At 34.4% G+C, this 15,859-nt stretch overlaps 1 protein-coding gene and 2 long non-coding RNA genes across 3 annotated transcripts; 1 reads left to right on the plus strand and 2 right to left on the minus strand.

The window, feature by feature from the left end:
* Positions 1-802: 802 nt before the first annotated feature.
* Positions 803-8,917, minus strand: LOC132618982 (uncharacterized). The gene is made up of 4 exons (XR_009574415.1): positions 8,775-8,917; positions 8,537-8,649; positions 1,093-7,133; positions 803-985 (listed from the first exon to the last, which is right to left on the minus strand). It is a non-coding gene; the product is annotated as an uncharacterized LOC132618982 (long non-coding RNA).
* On the plus strand, positions 7,922-9,271 carry LOC132618981 (uncharacterized). The gene is made up of 2 exons (XR_009574413.1): positions 7,922-8,831; positions 8,911-9,271. It is a non-coding gene; the product is annotated as an uncharacterized LOC132618981 (long non-coding RNA).
* Positions 9,272-12,107: 2,836 nt separating this feature from the next.
* On the minus strand, positions 12,108-15,624 carry LOC132618487 (UDP-glycosyltransferase 71K3-like). The gene is made up of 2 exons (XM_060333525.1): positions 13,874-15,624; positions 12,108-12,507 (listed from the first exon to the last, which is right to left on the minus strand). Exons 1-2 carry the CDS (start codon positions 15,306-15,308, stop codon positions 12,392-12,394), a joined length of 1,551 nt encoding a protein of 516 aa, XP_060189508.1. The 5' UTR covers positions 15,309-15,624; the 3' UTR covers positions 12,108-12,391.
* Between the last annotated feature and the right edge of the window lie 235 nt (positions 15,625-15,859).

The raw sequence follows: 15,859 nt of genomic DNA on the forward strand, positions 1-15,859 counted from the left end.
GCTGGACTCGGCCAAATTTCCAAACGGAAAAGGGATGGCCCATCATATGTACATGTATACACGCGTATACATGTATATGTGTGCATATATACATGTATATTTGTGTATATATGTATATATTTGCAAAGGGAGGACATGCGAATTTTAACAAACAGCCAAATTTTAAAACATGACAATTAATTAATCTTTGATTATAGCCAAATTAAAGGTGGAAGCTAGTTAACTCTTCCAATATGACTAAAGGTGTAAAATGACTAATTATTGAAATTACAACCCTAATCGACTTTTAATCATGCGATTGGCTATTTCTAAATTAGCCACAATTAACACAAAAAAAATAATTTACTATTTCAAATATAACCACAATTAATCACATGGCTAATTGTAGTTAATTTGAGCATGCAAATAAAATTATGCAACTTTAAAATTGAGAGGCAAATTGATCATATATTTATTTAATCAATTTTCTTGAATTAATTGAGCAAAATATTTGTCAATATTTCATTTAGTAATTTAAACAATTAATTGAATGATTGTTTTGAGTTATTTTCTGATTAGTCTTGACTAATATTTTGATATTAATAGTAAAATATGTAAATTATTTTTAAATGATTTACAATATATATATATATATATATTTGAATTTATTTTGCCAAATGAAATGGAAAAATATTATCGGAATAATTTTGTAAAATCACTTTGACGTATAAAAATACATATTTAACTTCGTTTGAGATCCAAGAATCTCGGGTAACTAAATAAACTTATTGGAGGGCAAAAATTAGGTATCAACAGGTACAAGTCTTGAAACTTTAATTAAATTCCCAAAAAATTTAGGTACATAAAAAGACTTTTCTAACTCTAAAATGAAACCATTGCTAAGAACTAAAGTGCATGTCCCAATAGCTTCCACACGTGACTGCATCTTGTGTCCAGAATAGATGCTTCGCTCAGCTCCCACTAGCTTCCGCAGGTTTTTTAATCCCTGCAATGAATTCGCAATATGGATTGTAGAAGCACAATCAATCCACCACGTGTTATGATTAACATTAGACATATTAGCTTCATAACATACAAGAGAGATTGAAGTACCTTTCTTGTCAAGCCATTTCTGATACTTGATACAATTATTCTTTATGTGCCCCTTCTTTCTACAGAAGCGACACTTGGATTCTTTCTTGATATCAGGTTCAGGTTCAAGTGGGGCTTTTCCTTTCTACTTCTTATTGGCTTGATAGGTCTTCTTTCCATGAGTAGAAATGAATGCAGTTTCTCCTATTTCCATCAGCAATCAACCCTCCTCTTGAACACTCATGGCCATAAGTTCATTAATAGACCATTTATCTTTATGTTTGTTATAGGATATCTTAAAGGGGCCATACTGTAGAGGAATAGAGTTCAAAATATAGTGCACAAGGAAATTCTTAGACATTTCAACCTCAAGAGTCTTTAGCTGAGCCGCTAAGTCTCGCATTTTCATAATGTGCTCTCGCACACCTCTCACACTGGTAAGCCTCATTGATGAGAATTTCATTATCAGAGTGTTGGCAAGTGCCTTATCTGAAGTCTCAAATTGTTCATCAATAGCCTTCAGTAATGCCTTGACATTATTATACTGTTCGACAGAACCATGAATACCAGCGGAGATTTTGGTCTTAATGAACATAACACTCAAACGGTTCGAGCGCACCAATTGTTCATGAAGAGCAATGTTACACCCCGCACTTTCAGAGCATGAGCATGCCACGTACTTCTCCATAGTAATGGAGTATCGGAGACATCCCATGAAGTTTTGGAAGGTACAAGCCATGGAAAGTATGTAAGAACGTAGTAAAGGACGAATTACGACCTTGTAACTCATAACCGGGAAGGACAATCTTGAAAACACAAATCTTTTGTTATATCCCATAATTTTGCATATTCGGAAAAATCTGAAATAATTGCGACTTGTAAGAGATAAGGCCATATTTTGATTTTATTTAATATATATATATATATATATATATATATATAAATGTTGATGTGGAAATATGGTGGAAGGCCAAGGGCAAAATTGGGAATTTTGGAAATTAGCTTCAGGAATTACAAAATAATTAGCCACAAATAATTGGGCTAAAAAAAATATAGGAAAAGAGGCCCAAAGAGCATAGCGTGGCCGGCCATGGTCAAGACAAAATTGGCCCAAGCCCATATGAATTAAATCATGTGATAAATGAATAAAAAGAGGGGCTTATTATGGTCATCCATTAGAACATTCAAGAAAAACAAAGAAAGAAAACAAGAAGAAGGAGAAAAACATAAGGAGGCCATTCGGCCAAGGCATGGAAGAACAAGGCCATTGAAATCTTGTTCCAAAAATTATTTTCTTCTAGTATTTCTACTAATTCAAGGGCCCTCTTCAACGTGGTATAGTTGTTTGGGTCGATAAGTCACTCGTTTCGTCGTTAGCACACCTTGGTCAAGTGAAGAAGTTAGGGAGAAAAGGTAAGATTTAATCCCTTTTTATATGTTATGAAGGGTTTGTTTATGTTGTAGTATGTAGAAATGGATAGAATTCATGAAAATATGGAAGTTTACATGGTATAGCCGTGTGTATGCATGTGTTGTGTAGGCAAGATTAGTTAATTTTTATGTAGCATTCTAGTTATGGTTGTTGTGGACTCTATATTGGAAATGGAAGTTTGATGATTTTGGTTGAAGTTGTGAATGTTTGGAGGTGGCCGTGTATGTGTGTATATGGTGTGAGAAGTATGAACCAAGTTCTATGTAACAAATTTAGTTGTTATTGATATGTATTCTATGATACAAATGAAAATATGATGATTTTAATGAAGTTGTAATTGTTGGGAAATTGTTGTAGAAGTTAATGTGAATTGAATGTAGCCTTCTTGCATTGATGGAAAATAATGTTACTAGTGTATGGATTGTTGAGGTAATTCGCGAATTTGGAAGATAAAAATATGTTGGTAATGTTTTGTTGGAAATTGAGGAATTTTGGTGGAGATAGTTTTGGGGTGAAGTCGTTTGAATATTGTGTAGGTTGTTCAAAATGTTCTTGAATTATGTTTGGATGATCTTAAATTAATAAATGAATATGTAAGTGTGAATATCAACTTGAACGTACGTAGTTGAGTTGAAGGTTGAGGAATTATGTGCAAAGGAATCACTTATGTTAAAATGCATTTTGAATTGATTGTTGATGTTGTTGGTATTGTTGTTGGTGTTGTTATTGATGTTTTGGCCGAGTTAAATTCTCGGGGATGTCGAATTTATAGGGGAGATGCTGCCCAAATTTCTGTAGAAAAGTGTTACTTTAAGATTCAACTTCTAAAGGCTCTAATTAATGTTTGGTAAATGTGACCAATTGTAGATTTTGGAAAGTTTGGAACTTGAATTTGGAGTAGCGTAAGAAGCGGAAAAGGTATGTAAAGCTTTGCCTTTCTTTCTTTTGGCATGTCTTAGGTATAATAGGTTATGATTCGAGCCTCGAGGATGACTCTACTCCTAAAAATCCGAGCGTAGATTTGACTCTTATTCATTCAATATAATTGAATTAGGTACTCTATGTTTAATTGACAAAAAAATAGCTTGAACATATGAAACTTTCACAAACGGAACCGGAATGCCCCCAAAAACTTTTATGGGTAACTCCATCAAGTCTAATGTTCATAAATTTCCGCACGCCACCTCGATTTGACCCGAGGTGGGCCCACGATTTCCGTGACCTTTTGTATCACTCTTTTGGACTTATTTTCGCACGGCATTCAAAGGAAACTTTTGATCATTGTTCTGTTTATCAAATGATAAGTGTTGTAACTATTCTAATGAGTCTTATAATGTATTTTGATATGTAAAATGATTCCAGAGGCTTTGTTTTGATACAACCTATCGTGCCATCCAAACGGTATATGTATATATACATTATGACTATCGTCTGATTCCTTCGAGCCGATCTGTCGTTTGGATTGCTACATCGAGTCTAGAAAGAGATTTATATGCATATGGTTTCTCATTAATCTGCTCGTGGACACCTCAATATGTCTTTTCACTGAGCCCGGGCCAGGATATGTTATCGTGCGCATTCCACTGCATTGTTCACCGCGTCCCTCGATGTGCGGGTCGGGTTCTGTTTATGTATATGATATGATGGTATGGGGATGGCGGCCAGGATGGCATATGATCTGTCTGTCCACCGCGTCCCGTACTAAGAGGGTCGGGATCTGTTACTGCGTTCCTCGCTGGAGGGCCGGGATCTGTTACTGCGTTCCTCGCTGGAGGGCCGGGATCTGTTACTGCGTTCCTCGCTGGAGGGTCGGGATCTGTTATCTGTTATCTATTTCTGCATATGATCCTGTATGCATGATTAGCGATATAAGAGTAAGTATTTTTTTTATGTTTTGAACGAGGTAAGTATTCCCAGTACTTCCGACTCTGATTATGGTCCTGTCTGTTATGCTTCTGCACTTCCGGTTCCGATTATGGGTTTATTTGCTATATTCCCTGCTTTACATACTCAGTACATATTCCGTACTGACCCCCTGTTCTTCGGGGGCTACGTTACATGCCCGCAGGTACAGACGCTCCTTTTGACACGCCGCCAGCTTAGGATACCCGCTCTGCTGCTTGGAGTGCTCCTTTGTCCTGGAGCCTGCATTTTTGGGTACAGACCTTTTTTTTTGTACATATTTATGTATTTATGACTGTTTAGGGGTACGGCGGGGCCCTGTCCCGTCATCTGATTCTATTATCTCTGTTAGAGGCCTGTAGACATGTATGTGGGTCATGGGTCATTATCGGTCAGGTATGTCTGTGTGATTTGTCGTGTGTGCCGCCCCGTACGTTATAATAGATTTAGCAACTTATGTATATGTTTATGTATGTACATGTCTTCGTGCGATTTGCCTTATATCTGTATAAATCTATGTACGCTAAATCTGATTAGTTATTTGTATGCCAATTCTGGTAGGTGAGTGTATACGATGCCCAGCTCGGGCACTAGTCACGGCCTACGGGGTTAGGTCGTGACATCTTTAAAACACAAGAACATGACTATTATCAAGTATGATAAATGATAAATATCATGTATAGAGAGTTTCGGAAGATTTCGGGATCAAGCAAATCGAAGAAAATAAGTTTGACAAAAATTTGGAAAAAGTTGGCAGGATTTTGGGCATATTTTTAGTCAACTTTGGAGGGGTATATCTCCTAGTATATTAGGAGTTTTAAAGTGTTTCAAAAGCCTTAAAATGAAGTTTGTCGAGTCTAGTTTTCAACACAACAAACTGCCCATCGATACGATGTCGAAGTAGAGAATTATGAATGCTACACGTCAGGCTGACAGAGCAGAAACGCGTGCTACAGTACTGCTACGGTGCTACTACAGTAAAAATGCTACAGTACCCGTCCCGAATTTGAACCTTATAAAAGGACCAAAACCCCTTCAATTTCATCTAAAAATCATATGGTAAGCTTCAAATGTCCCATGATCCCTCTATGTGAATCCATAAATGTTTTCCAAGAATATTCTTATTCTCAAAAGCTAGAGATTCATGATTCATAGAGTTCTTATGATGCTAAAGATAAATATGTTTTATGATGACGATGATCCTATTTCTAGAAACTCCTATGTTATAATTCCTTACATATGTTTCATAACCTCCTTACTTCCAAAGGTTAGAGTTCATGATTCAAAGGCATGACTTCTTTCTTGATAATCCATAAGTGTTTTCCAAAATGTCCCTATTTTCCGAGTCAAAGATTTATGATTCTATAAGCTTTTATGACAAGAACAACGGACATGTTTTTACAATATGAATGACGATGCTAAAGATGAGAATGTTTCTATGAGGATTATGACGATGATGATGATTTCATGTTTAAAAGTATCAAGCTTATGATTTCAATGTGAATATGAGAATGTTGAGTTATTTTCGTGATTTTCTTGATTTTTATTCATTGTTGTTGATCTCGCCTTATAAAAAGTGTTCCTTCAAGGTGAGATAGAGCGATGATGATTATTCCATAATATAATCGGAGGTTACTGACCTTACGTCACTCCGATGTATTTATAGCTTTTATTTGACTTCATGCATGCTTTATATATATGTATGTATTTTCTCACACCGCGCCGCACTATAGTCGGCCGGGCATGGCACGTAGATGTGCACACCACTACAGTGGACATGTTATGATATTGCCCTGGACGCGGGAGGCCCGGACGCGAGCTAATGATGATAACATCGAGCCTTAATGGTCGAGCGTGATACTATATATATGACACCGAGCCTTAATGGTCAGGCATGGTACTATATATATGTATAAATTTTTTTGTTTAAAAAGGCTAAGCATGCATAACACTGCCTTATGAGGCATCCAGATGTACAGGTTATCTCTCTTATTCCATGTTACCTTTCATATCTATATTATGTTGTTATTCATACCTTGCATACTCAGTACATTATTCGTACTAATGTCCCTTCTTGTGGACGCTGCGCTCATGCCCGCAGGTAGGCAGGGAGACGGATCAGACCCGTAGGTGTTCTATCAGCGAATTCTCAGGAGCACTCCACTTACTTCGGAGCTGCAGTGTATTTGGTATTGTCCTTATGATCATTTCGTATTCTATATAGAGGCTCGTAGACGTATGTGTACAGTTAGATGTTTTATAGCTCCACCGGTTCATATTATTACATAATATATTGGTGGCCTTGTCGGCCTTATCTTGAGTCCTTGATACTTTACTGTTAGCCTTGCCGGCTTTATGATGTACGTTATGTTGTGGTGATCTTGTCGGTCCGCATATGTACATATGTGCTGAATGATCGGATATTCCTATGTTGGGCCTTTTCTGCGTGCAGGTGTTCTTTGAGTTATGGTTTATAATGTTCAAACTAACGGATAAGTCAGGTGGTTCCCAGCCTACGGATCGGAGCCCGTCATACTTCTGGTAGGAGTGTGACAAGCAATCTCAGCTTGAGTGTTGATTTCATTAATAGGTGGTTCGTCTTTCCTGATAGCATAATCAATGTCCATGTACCCTACGTGAAGGAGAATTTTCTCCTTCCAGATCTTATAGTTCTCACCATGCAGTTCGGGAATATCACCAATATCAGAGAAATTTGCAGGTTGCATAACTGCAAAAAATATACATACATACATGCTTAATAAATTTGAGGCAAATAATATAAAATTGAATCTGTTGACATAAAAATTACATGTGGGTTAAATTTTTAATTCAATTAGATTCATTCTTTATGATAGAATTATCAATTTACTAGCAGAATATTCCATCTTTTGATAAAACTACTAAATTCTCATTCATAATTCCGGTGGCTAATTATGAAAAGTATTTAATAGTATATCCTAATTAATTATTCAACCCAATAATAAAGGTTCTTGAGTTATTATATCGTGCACAATTAATTACAATTCTAATGTCTAAAATTTCTTTATGTGATCCTTAACTTTAAAATTTTTATTCAATTAAATATGATGTGGCTAATCTTCAATCAAATAAAATTATAGACCGCTTAGCCATTAGTCTTATTAAATGCCTATAATTTCATTATGTGATCGTTAAAAAATATATAATTCAATCAAGCTTGATGTGGCTTAATCTTAATCAAATAAAATTATATGAATCACTAGACATTAAATATGAAAATTTCTTCAATATCTATTGCTAAATACTTTATACAATAAATTTGAGTCTCATGTGCTTAAATAGATTCCAGAACTTGTATGTAAATATAACAAATCACTAGACATTAAATATGAAAATTTATTCAATATCTAATGCTAAATACTTTATACAGTAAATTTGAGTCTCATGTGCTTAAATAGATTGCAGAACTTGTATGTAAATATAACACATGTAATTTACATTTAGCAAGTATAATTAATTAAGCACATAAATAATTACAGGAACCTCTCAAACTTTTCATCACATAATGAAAATGTAAACAGAATCTTTAAGGAACATAACAATTTTCATACACTCAATCTGTGAAACTTTTAAGAAATTAATAAGACAAACAAAGGTAAAAAATAAAGGCATAATGGATATCATATCCACAAAAGTGACCGGCAGCTTTTAATAAAGAAGGTAGTATAACTTTTGAATTAGCCTTATTTTAATTTATTTATTATTAAATAAATAAGAGACCAAAAGTAAGAGGTCTCTGGCGGCGTCACTACATACAGACAGATGCTTCAAGGGTTAAAAAGCAGAGGGTCATCTTCAACCTTAAATCGAGTAAAAGATACCCATTTAACGGACCCAGTTCATTTTCACCATAATAGATCCCGAAAATCAGATATAAAGTCACAAATGTCTTAGAAAATATGTTTTCTTACGATTTCTAACACTAATTTGCAGCAAAAGTTCAAAAATTACAGATTCGAAAATCCGAACACCATTTTTGAACAATTTTTCAAGCTTCGGAAAACAAATTGCTCTGATATAAGTTATTTACACGATCCAAAGCATGTAAATCATCTACGGAGCAAAAGCGCAGGGGAATAATAGATAGCGTACCTCCGGCCATTGTTTCGGAATCACTGTCGGCGTCGTCGGTGATCGTTTCCAACTCCAGTGAGTCTTCTAAGCACTCAGAAGATCCGAAAACCATTTTTGAACAAATTTTCAAGCTTCGGAAAACAAGGCAGAGATTAAAAAAAAAAATCCTCTGATACTAAATATATGTTATTTACATGATCCAAAGCATGTAAATCATCTACGGAGCAAAAGCGCAGCGGAATAATAGATAGCATACCTCCGGCCATTGTTTCAGAATCGTTGTCAACGTCGTCGGTGACTGTTTTCAACTCGGGTGAGTCTTCTGTGCACTTAGAATATCTCACTAGTTGGTGTAGTAATTAAAAGAAGATTTTTCTCTGACACATGTACAGAGCAAAAGCGCAGCAGAATAATAGATAGCATACCTCCGCCTATTGTTTCGGAATTGTTATCGGCGTCGGCGTTCGTCGGTGACTGTTTCCAACTCCGGTCAGAATATCTCACTAGATGGTGTAGTAATTAAGAGAAGATTTTTCTGTGCTTAGGGACCCAATCCATGTTTTCCTTTTATACTACTTGTCCATCAAGAGCAGTTATTGAAAGGTTACCATAGGACAACAGTTTACTAAGTTACGGGCAGTTACCAGACGTGGGAAAAGGTTGAGAGTTTGTCCCTTTATATACGGGACATGACAAAAGTTCAAGTTTTAAACTTTCAACTAACAGTTAGTTTATAATAATCTCTTGGTTCTATTCATATGCCTAACTATTTGTTTTTATCCATAATAAATAGGATCATTTGTGTATATTAATGTCTATGGTTATTCAATATCTTTAATATGTTCTTATGCAGTATAAAGCTGAAAATATAATGCATCTTGAACTTCCTTTTAACTTGCCTTTAGTTGGACTAATACTGCAGACCGCTGATATTAAGGAATCTAATCGGAGGTTGGAGTACTAGAGTCTGAAAAAGAATTAGAGCAAGACTTTTGCAGTTTCAAATTACTTAAATTTGCTATTGAATTGTGAATAGGAATGCAAATTGAAACAGGTTATTGGTGGGTCAAATATACCCTGTTTGCCAAGTTAACTTTCTCGCAAGAGGTGCATGGCACAAAGAGGAAATATGTCAACATTATATTATATTCTAACACTTCGTATTGTAGTTTATGTTAGCCAACGTTCCTTTTAATTCGCCATGGCTTCATGCATGTTAGCCTAAATGGATGATTGGATAGTAATAAGGATGATCTCGTTAGAAAGATCGAGCTTATATGATGTGAAACTCTATGAATATGAAGAAAAAACAAAGGAACTGATTAAGTTAGACATAAATTTTTAGGAAACTTTGCCATCGTAAATATACAAGAAACTATGTGATACTTTAATCTTTTTTGTTTTCTATTTTAATATGTATATTTTTAATAGTAGCTTCAATTTCTTCATATGTATGTCTTATATATTTACTAGATGGCGTATGCCCGTGCGCACACTTTGAATTATAGTGTATCTATGTGTATATAGTTGTATACAATTATAAAGATTTATGCATTGGATAGTGATAGTATATATATTTTACATTACTAATAAACATACATAAGTTTGCACTGTTTTTATGCATACATACATACATATATATATATATATATATATATTTGTCTATTACATTGATGATTGTACTATATGCATATCATTTTAATTTAGTACAGTAAGTAAAGAGAGATTCCAAAGAGATTTGCATTCACAATGAGACAATGTGCTACCTCAAAAGAGAACCAAAAGACGCTAACAACAGTCAATGTAATATAAATTGTAGTAATTAAATGAGTTAATTAAAATTATACAACCATTTAAAGTGACATTAATTGATTATAATAATAAATATTTGAGTATTATTCCACATAAATTTTATGTATAATAAAGCTTTTTTCAATAAAAATGTATAATCTTATTTGCCAAATATAGTGTACAAGTAAAAGTAAATAAAATAATGTATTTTAAGGAGATAAGATAATTATTTTTATTTATATAGATGTATCATATGTTAATTTTCATAATAAAATAATAAAAATGACAGAATTTTTTTTTAAGACATTACTACTATATATAAGAGCAAACTTAGGGACTATTGTAGTTCTCACAAGAATTTTCAATTTTTTTTAAACTTTTTAATTAATTACTTTTAGGTTCTAATCTTATTTATTTAAGTCAATTTTTTATTTTTTTTTTGTTTTTAAGGTCTACTTTTCAAAAGCTATCGAACCTCCTCCTCATTTTTCATGTTCTTTGGTTTTCTGTTCGGTGCTCGATATCCGCATTTGAGCCCAATTAATTCAGATAATTCGCACCATATCGCGCCCATTCGGGGGAAGCGCTCCGTTCAAAGATTTTTTCCATATCCATGTTCGAACCCCTAATCCCTAATTAAGGGAGGAACAGCTCCATCCGCTACACAAGCTAAATTATGTATTTGTCTTAAAAGTTCATTAATTATGTATAGATTATTTATTTAGAACTAAATAACTTCAAAAAATTAGGATACATAACTTATAAATGTCAAATTCTGGCTCCGCATTTGATTTGAAATAAATAATTTCATCAAAATGGAAGTTGAAATATTAAAGGAGTGGAATGAAAGTTTTGCTTTCATATATTGAAAATATACTTATAGGAAATTTAATTATTACTAACGTAATTACCCACTTGTGGGACTACAATGGGTATATGGTTGTTGTTGTACACTTGTACTAACACAAATTATATTTCTTTAATTAAAATATCTACTTTTATATCTTGAGTTTGGGCCCGGGCATAGCACGGGCCTCACATAACTAGTTTCATGAATAGGTGGAAATTATTCATGGAAGAATGGAACAAACAATATATACATTGTTAGTGTAAAGAAGTTTTTCACTATCAAATTTCATTTATTTATTGTGCGTAATCTGCGTTATTTTAATATTATAAATCTCATTTTATATTTTTAAAATGATGTGGATAGGTGAATACCTTTTAAATACTTATTAGTATCTTTTTTATTATTCTATTACAATAACTCTTTTGTATGGTAATTACATGTGCAAATAACAGTTAATTCTAACTTTTCTGTGTACATTTCGTTTCAATAAGACAAAATTGGAAATATCACTTCATTAAAAAATGGAATAGAAATGAGTATAATCAACAATGACACAAAGCATTTAAGAGGAGCACTTGCAGTGGGGGTAACTTGGGGCCACGTGAGATGTCACATCAATTGAGACACACTTGGCATTTAGAAAAAGAGGCTTGGGTTTTTTGTCATAAGGAATTAAATTATTAACTTATATGCCAAGAAATATTATATATGCCAAGAAATATTCTTCTTCCACCTTACTTTGCTATGAAAAAATCTTCGATTCTCTTGATATTGTAAGGATTTGCTATTGTAGTTAAAACTATATAAGAAGATAGAGGTGCATCCTATACGTACGTATAGACATACATATGCAGCAACTTTGGTTTAAAAGGGGGGAAAAAAGAAATATGAGAAGTACACTTTGTTGTTCCCAGCCCGACCAAACCTCTATCACTTAACTTGTAATATCAACTCCTTAATTATGAAGGAACATTAAGAATTTATGTAGACTTTTCCATAGCAACTTGTTAACAGCATGTAATACATATCCAAGTATTGCCACCTAATCAATTTTAATTTCAAGAAAAGATATCAAAACCAAACTGGAAAACAAAGAAAGTAAATAGACATCCTTCCATTAGCTTACATGTAACTAATTGTACATGTGGGTTTGGCCCACTTTATTTATCACCTTTATATATAGCTAAGTTTATTCACTTAAAAACAAATCACAAAGAGGTTTGAATTTTTTGTCATAAGGAATCTATGTCCAAGCCTTGGGGCTTGTAAGCACAAGTGTGCAATGCATGATTTTTTGTGAAATGACTGTGATGCCCGATCATGCCTCCAAACCCATGCTTGCAAAGGCCTGTGCCAACACGGGCACAACAAATTATATTAAGAGTGGTATTAAGCAAGATACCATATTTATGTTTTAATATTATTTTAGATAAGAAGTTTTAAAGCCTGATAATCACATTGTTATTAAAAAAAAAAAAATCCTTTGAAATACAATCTGCATTATAGAATGAAAAACAATAATAAAATAACATATATTCATTTTAGTTAGTTTTGTTTTTCTTACTACTTTTTAAATACATCAAATAATAATAGTACTTATATGGCAAGAATTATTGTTGGAATGAAGTGGTAAACAGGCGTGTGAAATGACTATTAGTGGGACGCACAAAGTTAGAAAAAACTCAAAGTAACAATAATGCAATGCCGGTGGGCCCCATAACTTTTAGCAAGCCTCCAAACCCGTGTTTCTGTATAATAGATATTTCTATATTTTTAACTAGTTATGTGAGGTCCGTGCTAACTTCGGGTTCAAACTCAAGATATAAAAGTAGATATTTTAACTAAAGAAATATAATTTGTGTTAGTATAAGTGTACAACAACAACAACAATCATATACCCATTGTAGTCCCACAAGTGGGTAGTTATATGAAAGTAAAATTTTCATTCCACTCCTTTAATATTTTAACTTCCATTCTGATGAAATTATTTACTTCAAATCAAATGTGGAGCCAGAATTTGACATTTATAACTTATGTATCCTAATTTTCTGAAGTTATTTAGTTCTAAATAAATAATCTATACATAGTTAATGAGTTTTTAAGACAAATACATAATTTAACTTGTGCAGCGGATGGAGCTGCTCCTCTCTTAATTAGGGATTAGGGGTTCGAACATGGATATGAAAAAAATCTTTGGAGGAAGCGCTCCCCTCGAATAGGCGCGATACAGTGCGAATTATCTGGATTAATTGGGCTCAAATGCGGATATCGAGCACCAACCAGAAAACCAAAGAATATGAAAAATGAAGTAGGAGGTTCGATAACTTTTCAAAAGTAGACCTTAAAAACAAAAAAAATTGACTTAAATAAATAAGATTAGGACCTAAAAGTAATTAATTAAAAAGTTTTAAAAAAATTGAAAATTATTGTGAGGACTACAAAAGTCCTCAAGTTCGATAGCTTTTGAAAAATAGACTTTAAAAATAAAAAATAAAAAACTTGACTTAAATAAATAAGATTAGGATCTAAAAGTAATTAATTAAAAAAATTTAAAAAAATTTGAAAATTATTGTGAGGACTACAAGAGTTCCCACATTTGCTCTTATATATAATAGTAATAATAAATTTGTATCTATTTGACATTAATTGAATATATAAAAACATTATTTGCGCGGTAAATGTACTGGTTAACAGATATACATACACTCACACACCTTGGGAACAGCTCTTGGAATCAAGAATAGTTTCAACGAATCGACCTAGAGAACTAGAAGAAGATCCACCCTCCATCAACGCGTTCCTGCAAATCTCTCCCATATCTTTGACTCTCTTCCTCATGGGATTTTCGCAGTCCATTATGCATCTTATAGCTTTCTCCATCTCCTCTGCCTTCACATTTTCACGATGATCACTTTCGCGCATCCTGTAATCTAATGTCAGCTCTACTGCTATCTCAAGATCATTCACCAATTGAAACGCATTGATATGTTGTTCTGCATAAAGGGGCCATGTCACAATTGGAACTCCATGCCATACACTCTCTACAGTCGAATTCCACCCACAATGAGATACGAATGCTCCAGTTGCCCCGTGAGCCAAGATATCGACTTGGGGTGCCCATCCACATACTATGCCTCTGTCTTTTGTCCTCTCCAAGAACCCTTCCGGCAATATCTCCTCAAATTTTGAAAGTTCAGCATCCACAGGACGGCGTATTGACCACAAAAACCTAACCCCACTTCGTTCGAGTGCAATTGCCATCTCGATTAGCTGTGGTGGCTCAAAAAAACCCGCGCTTCCAAAGCACAGAAAAAGAACAGATGAAGGTGGCTGCTGGTCTAGCCATTTCATGATTTCTTCATCTTCAGACTTGGAATTTCCCTTACCTTTTTGTCCCTCAAGGTCATTAAGAAATCCTACCGTGTAAACTGGAGGTAATTCAGGATCAGATGCTAAATTATTTACAGCATGACTTTCGAATTCCGCAACTGTGTTGATGAGAATTCCTTTGGTTTCTTTGAACCTGACACCATGTTCGCGGAATGAGTCGTAACCTTCCTTGCTGGATGCAAAATCAGGCAATACTTTTGAGGGTACTGGATGAGCATAGGATGCTATCTTTAAATCAGCATCGGATCGATTAAATTCTCTCCCAACTTGGTCATGCCAAACAGACAGATAAAACAGGAAACCAAGAAAACCTGCACCAGAAGTGAAGAAAAGATAGGAAGGAATGTTAAGTTCATTTCCTACATCAATCATTGCACTACAAAACATATCAATGACTAGTCCAATTATTTTCGGGTTCGAATCAGGCCACTTGTTGGTGATAATTGCTTCCTTGACGTGGGGTCGATAATTTGCTATTAATAGAGAGAAATACTTCTCAATAGACTTGGCTAGCTCTTCTGCAGGTGGCGGTTCGGCTTGAGGAAGTGTGACATATCTAATTCGACTGCCGTCGGAAGAAGAGGAGCTTCGCTTGATGTAGGCATCTATCCTGTTATCCCATGGTGGAGGTGGCCTTATGAACAGAATTGTTATACATAACCTTTCATCTCTATTTAGCAAATTCTCTGCAAAATTGCATGTCGAAACAAGGTGACCGACGAACGGGCCAGGCACAAATACCAGCTCTAATTTGCTCATCTTTGAAACAAAGCTAATGAGAAGATGAAAATGTTGATGTATAGGAATGCTAATGAGAAGTTGAATGTGTCGATGTTTTTATAGTTGTGGTTCTGCCTTTTTCTTGAAATGCCAAAATGTGGACTTATTTAATTGAAGTACAGCTCAAAAAGGATAGTACTAGACCCAAGTTATAAAATATAAGTTATGATCCTAATTTGATCACAGGTGGGACATATGAAGACCATAATTTGATTTATATGTGGTATAAATAATACGATGATAGGCGTTATCTTTAATAGGAGTCGACCACTTTCTTTGATTGTCATAAGAATAACACTAGCAATTTGTGTTCCCTTGAATACGTGTGAAGAGGTTAGCGATTAATTTTTGTCAGTTTTCTTGTTGAGAGAACATGATACCTATTGATTGTAAAGGTTGGTCTCAAACTTAACCGTTTCCGCTGCCGAGGGTCTTTCGGAAACAATCTCTCTACATCCCCAAAGTAGGGGTAAGGTCTTCTCAAACCCACTCGTGAAATTACACTAGGTATGTTGTTGTTGTTGCTTCTG

The sequence above is a fragment of the Lycium barbarum genome, chromosome 11 (genome assembly GCF_019175385.1).
Source record: "Lycium barbarum isolate Lr01 chromosome 11, ASM1917538v2, whole genome shotgun sequence".
Taxonomy (NCBI): Eukaryota; Viridiplantae; Streptophyta; class Magnoliopsida; order Solanales; family Solanaceae; genus Lycium; species Lycium barbarum.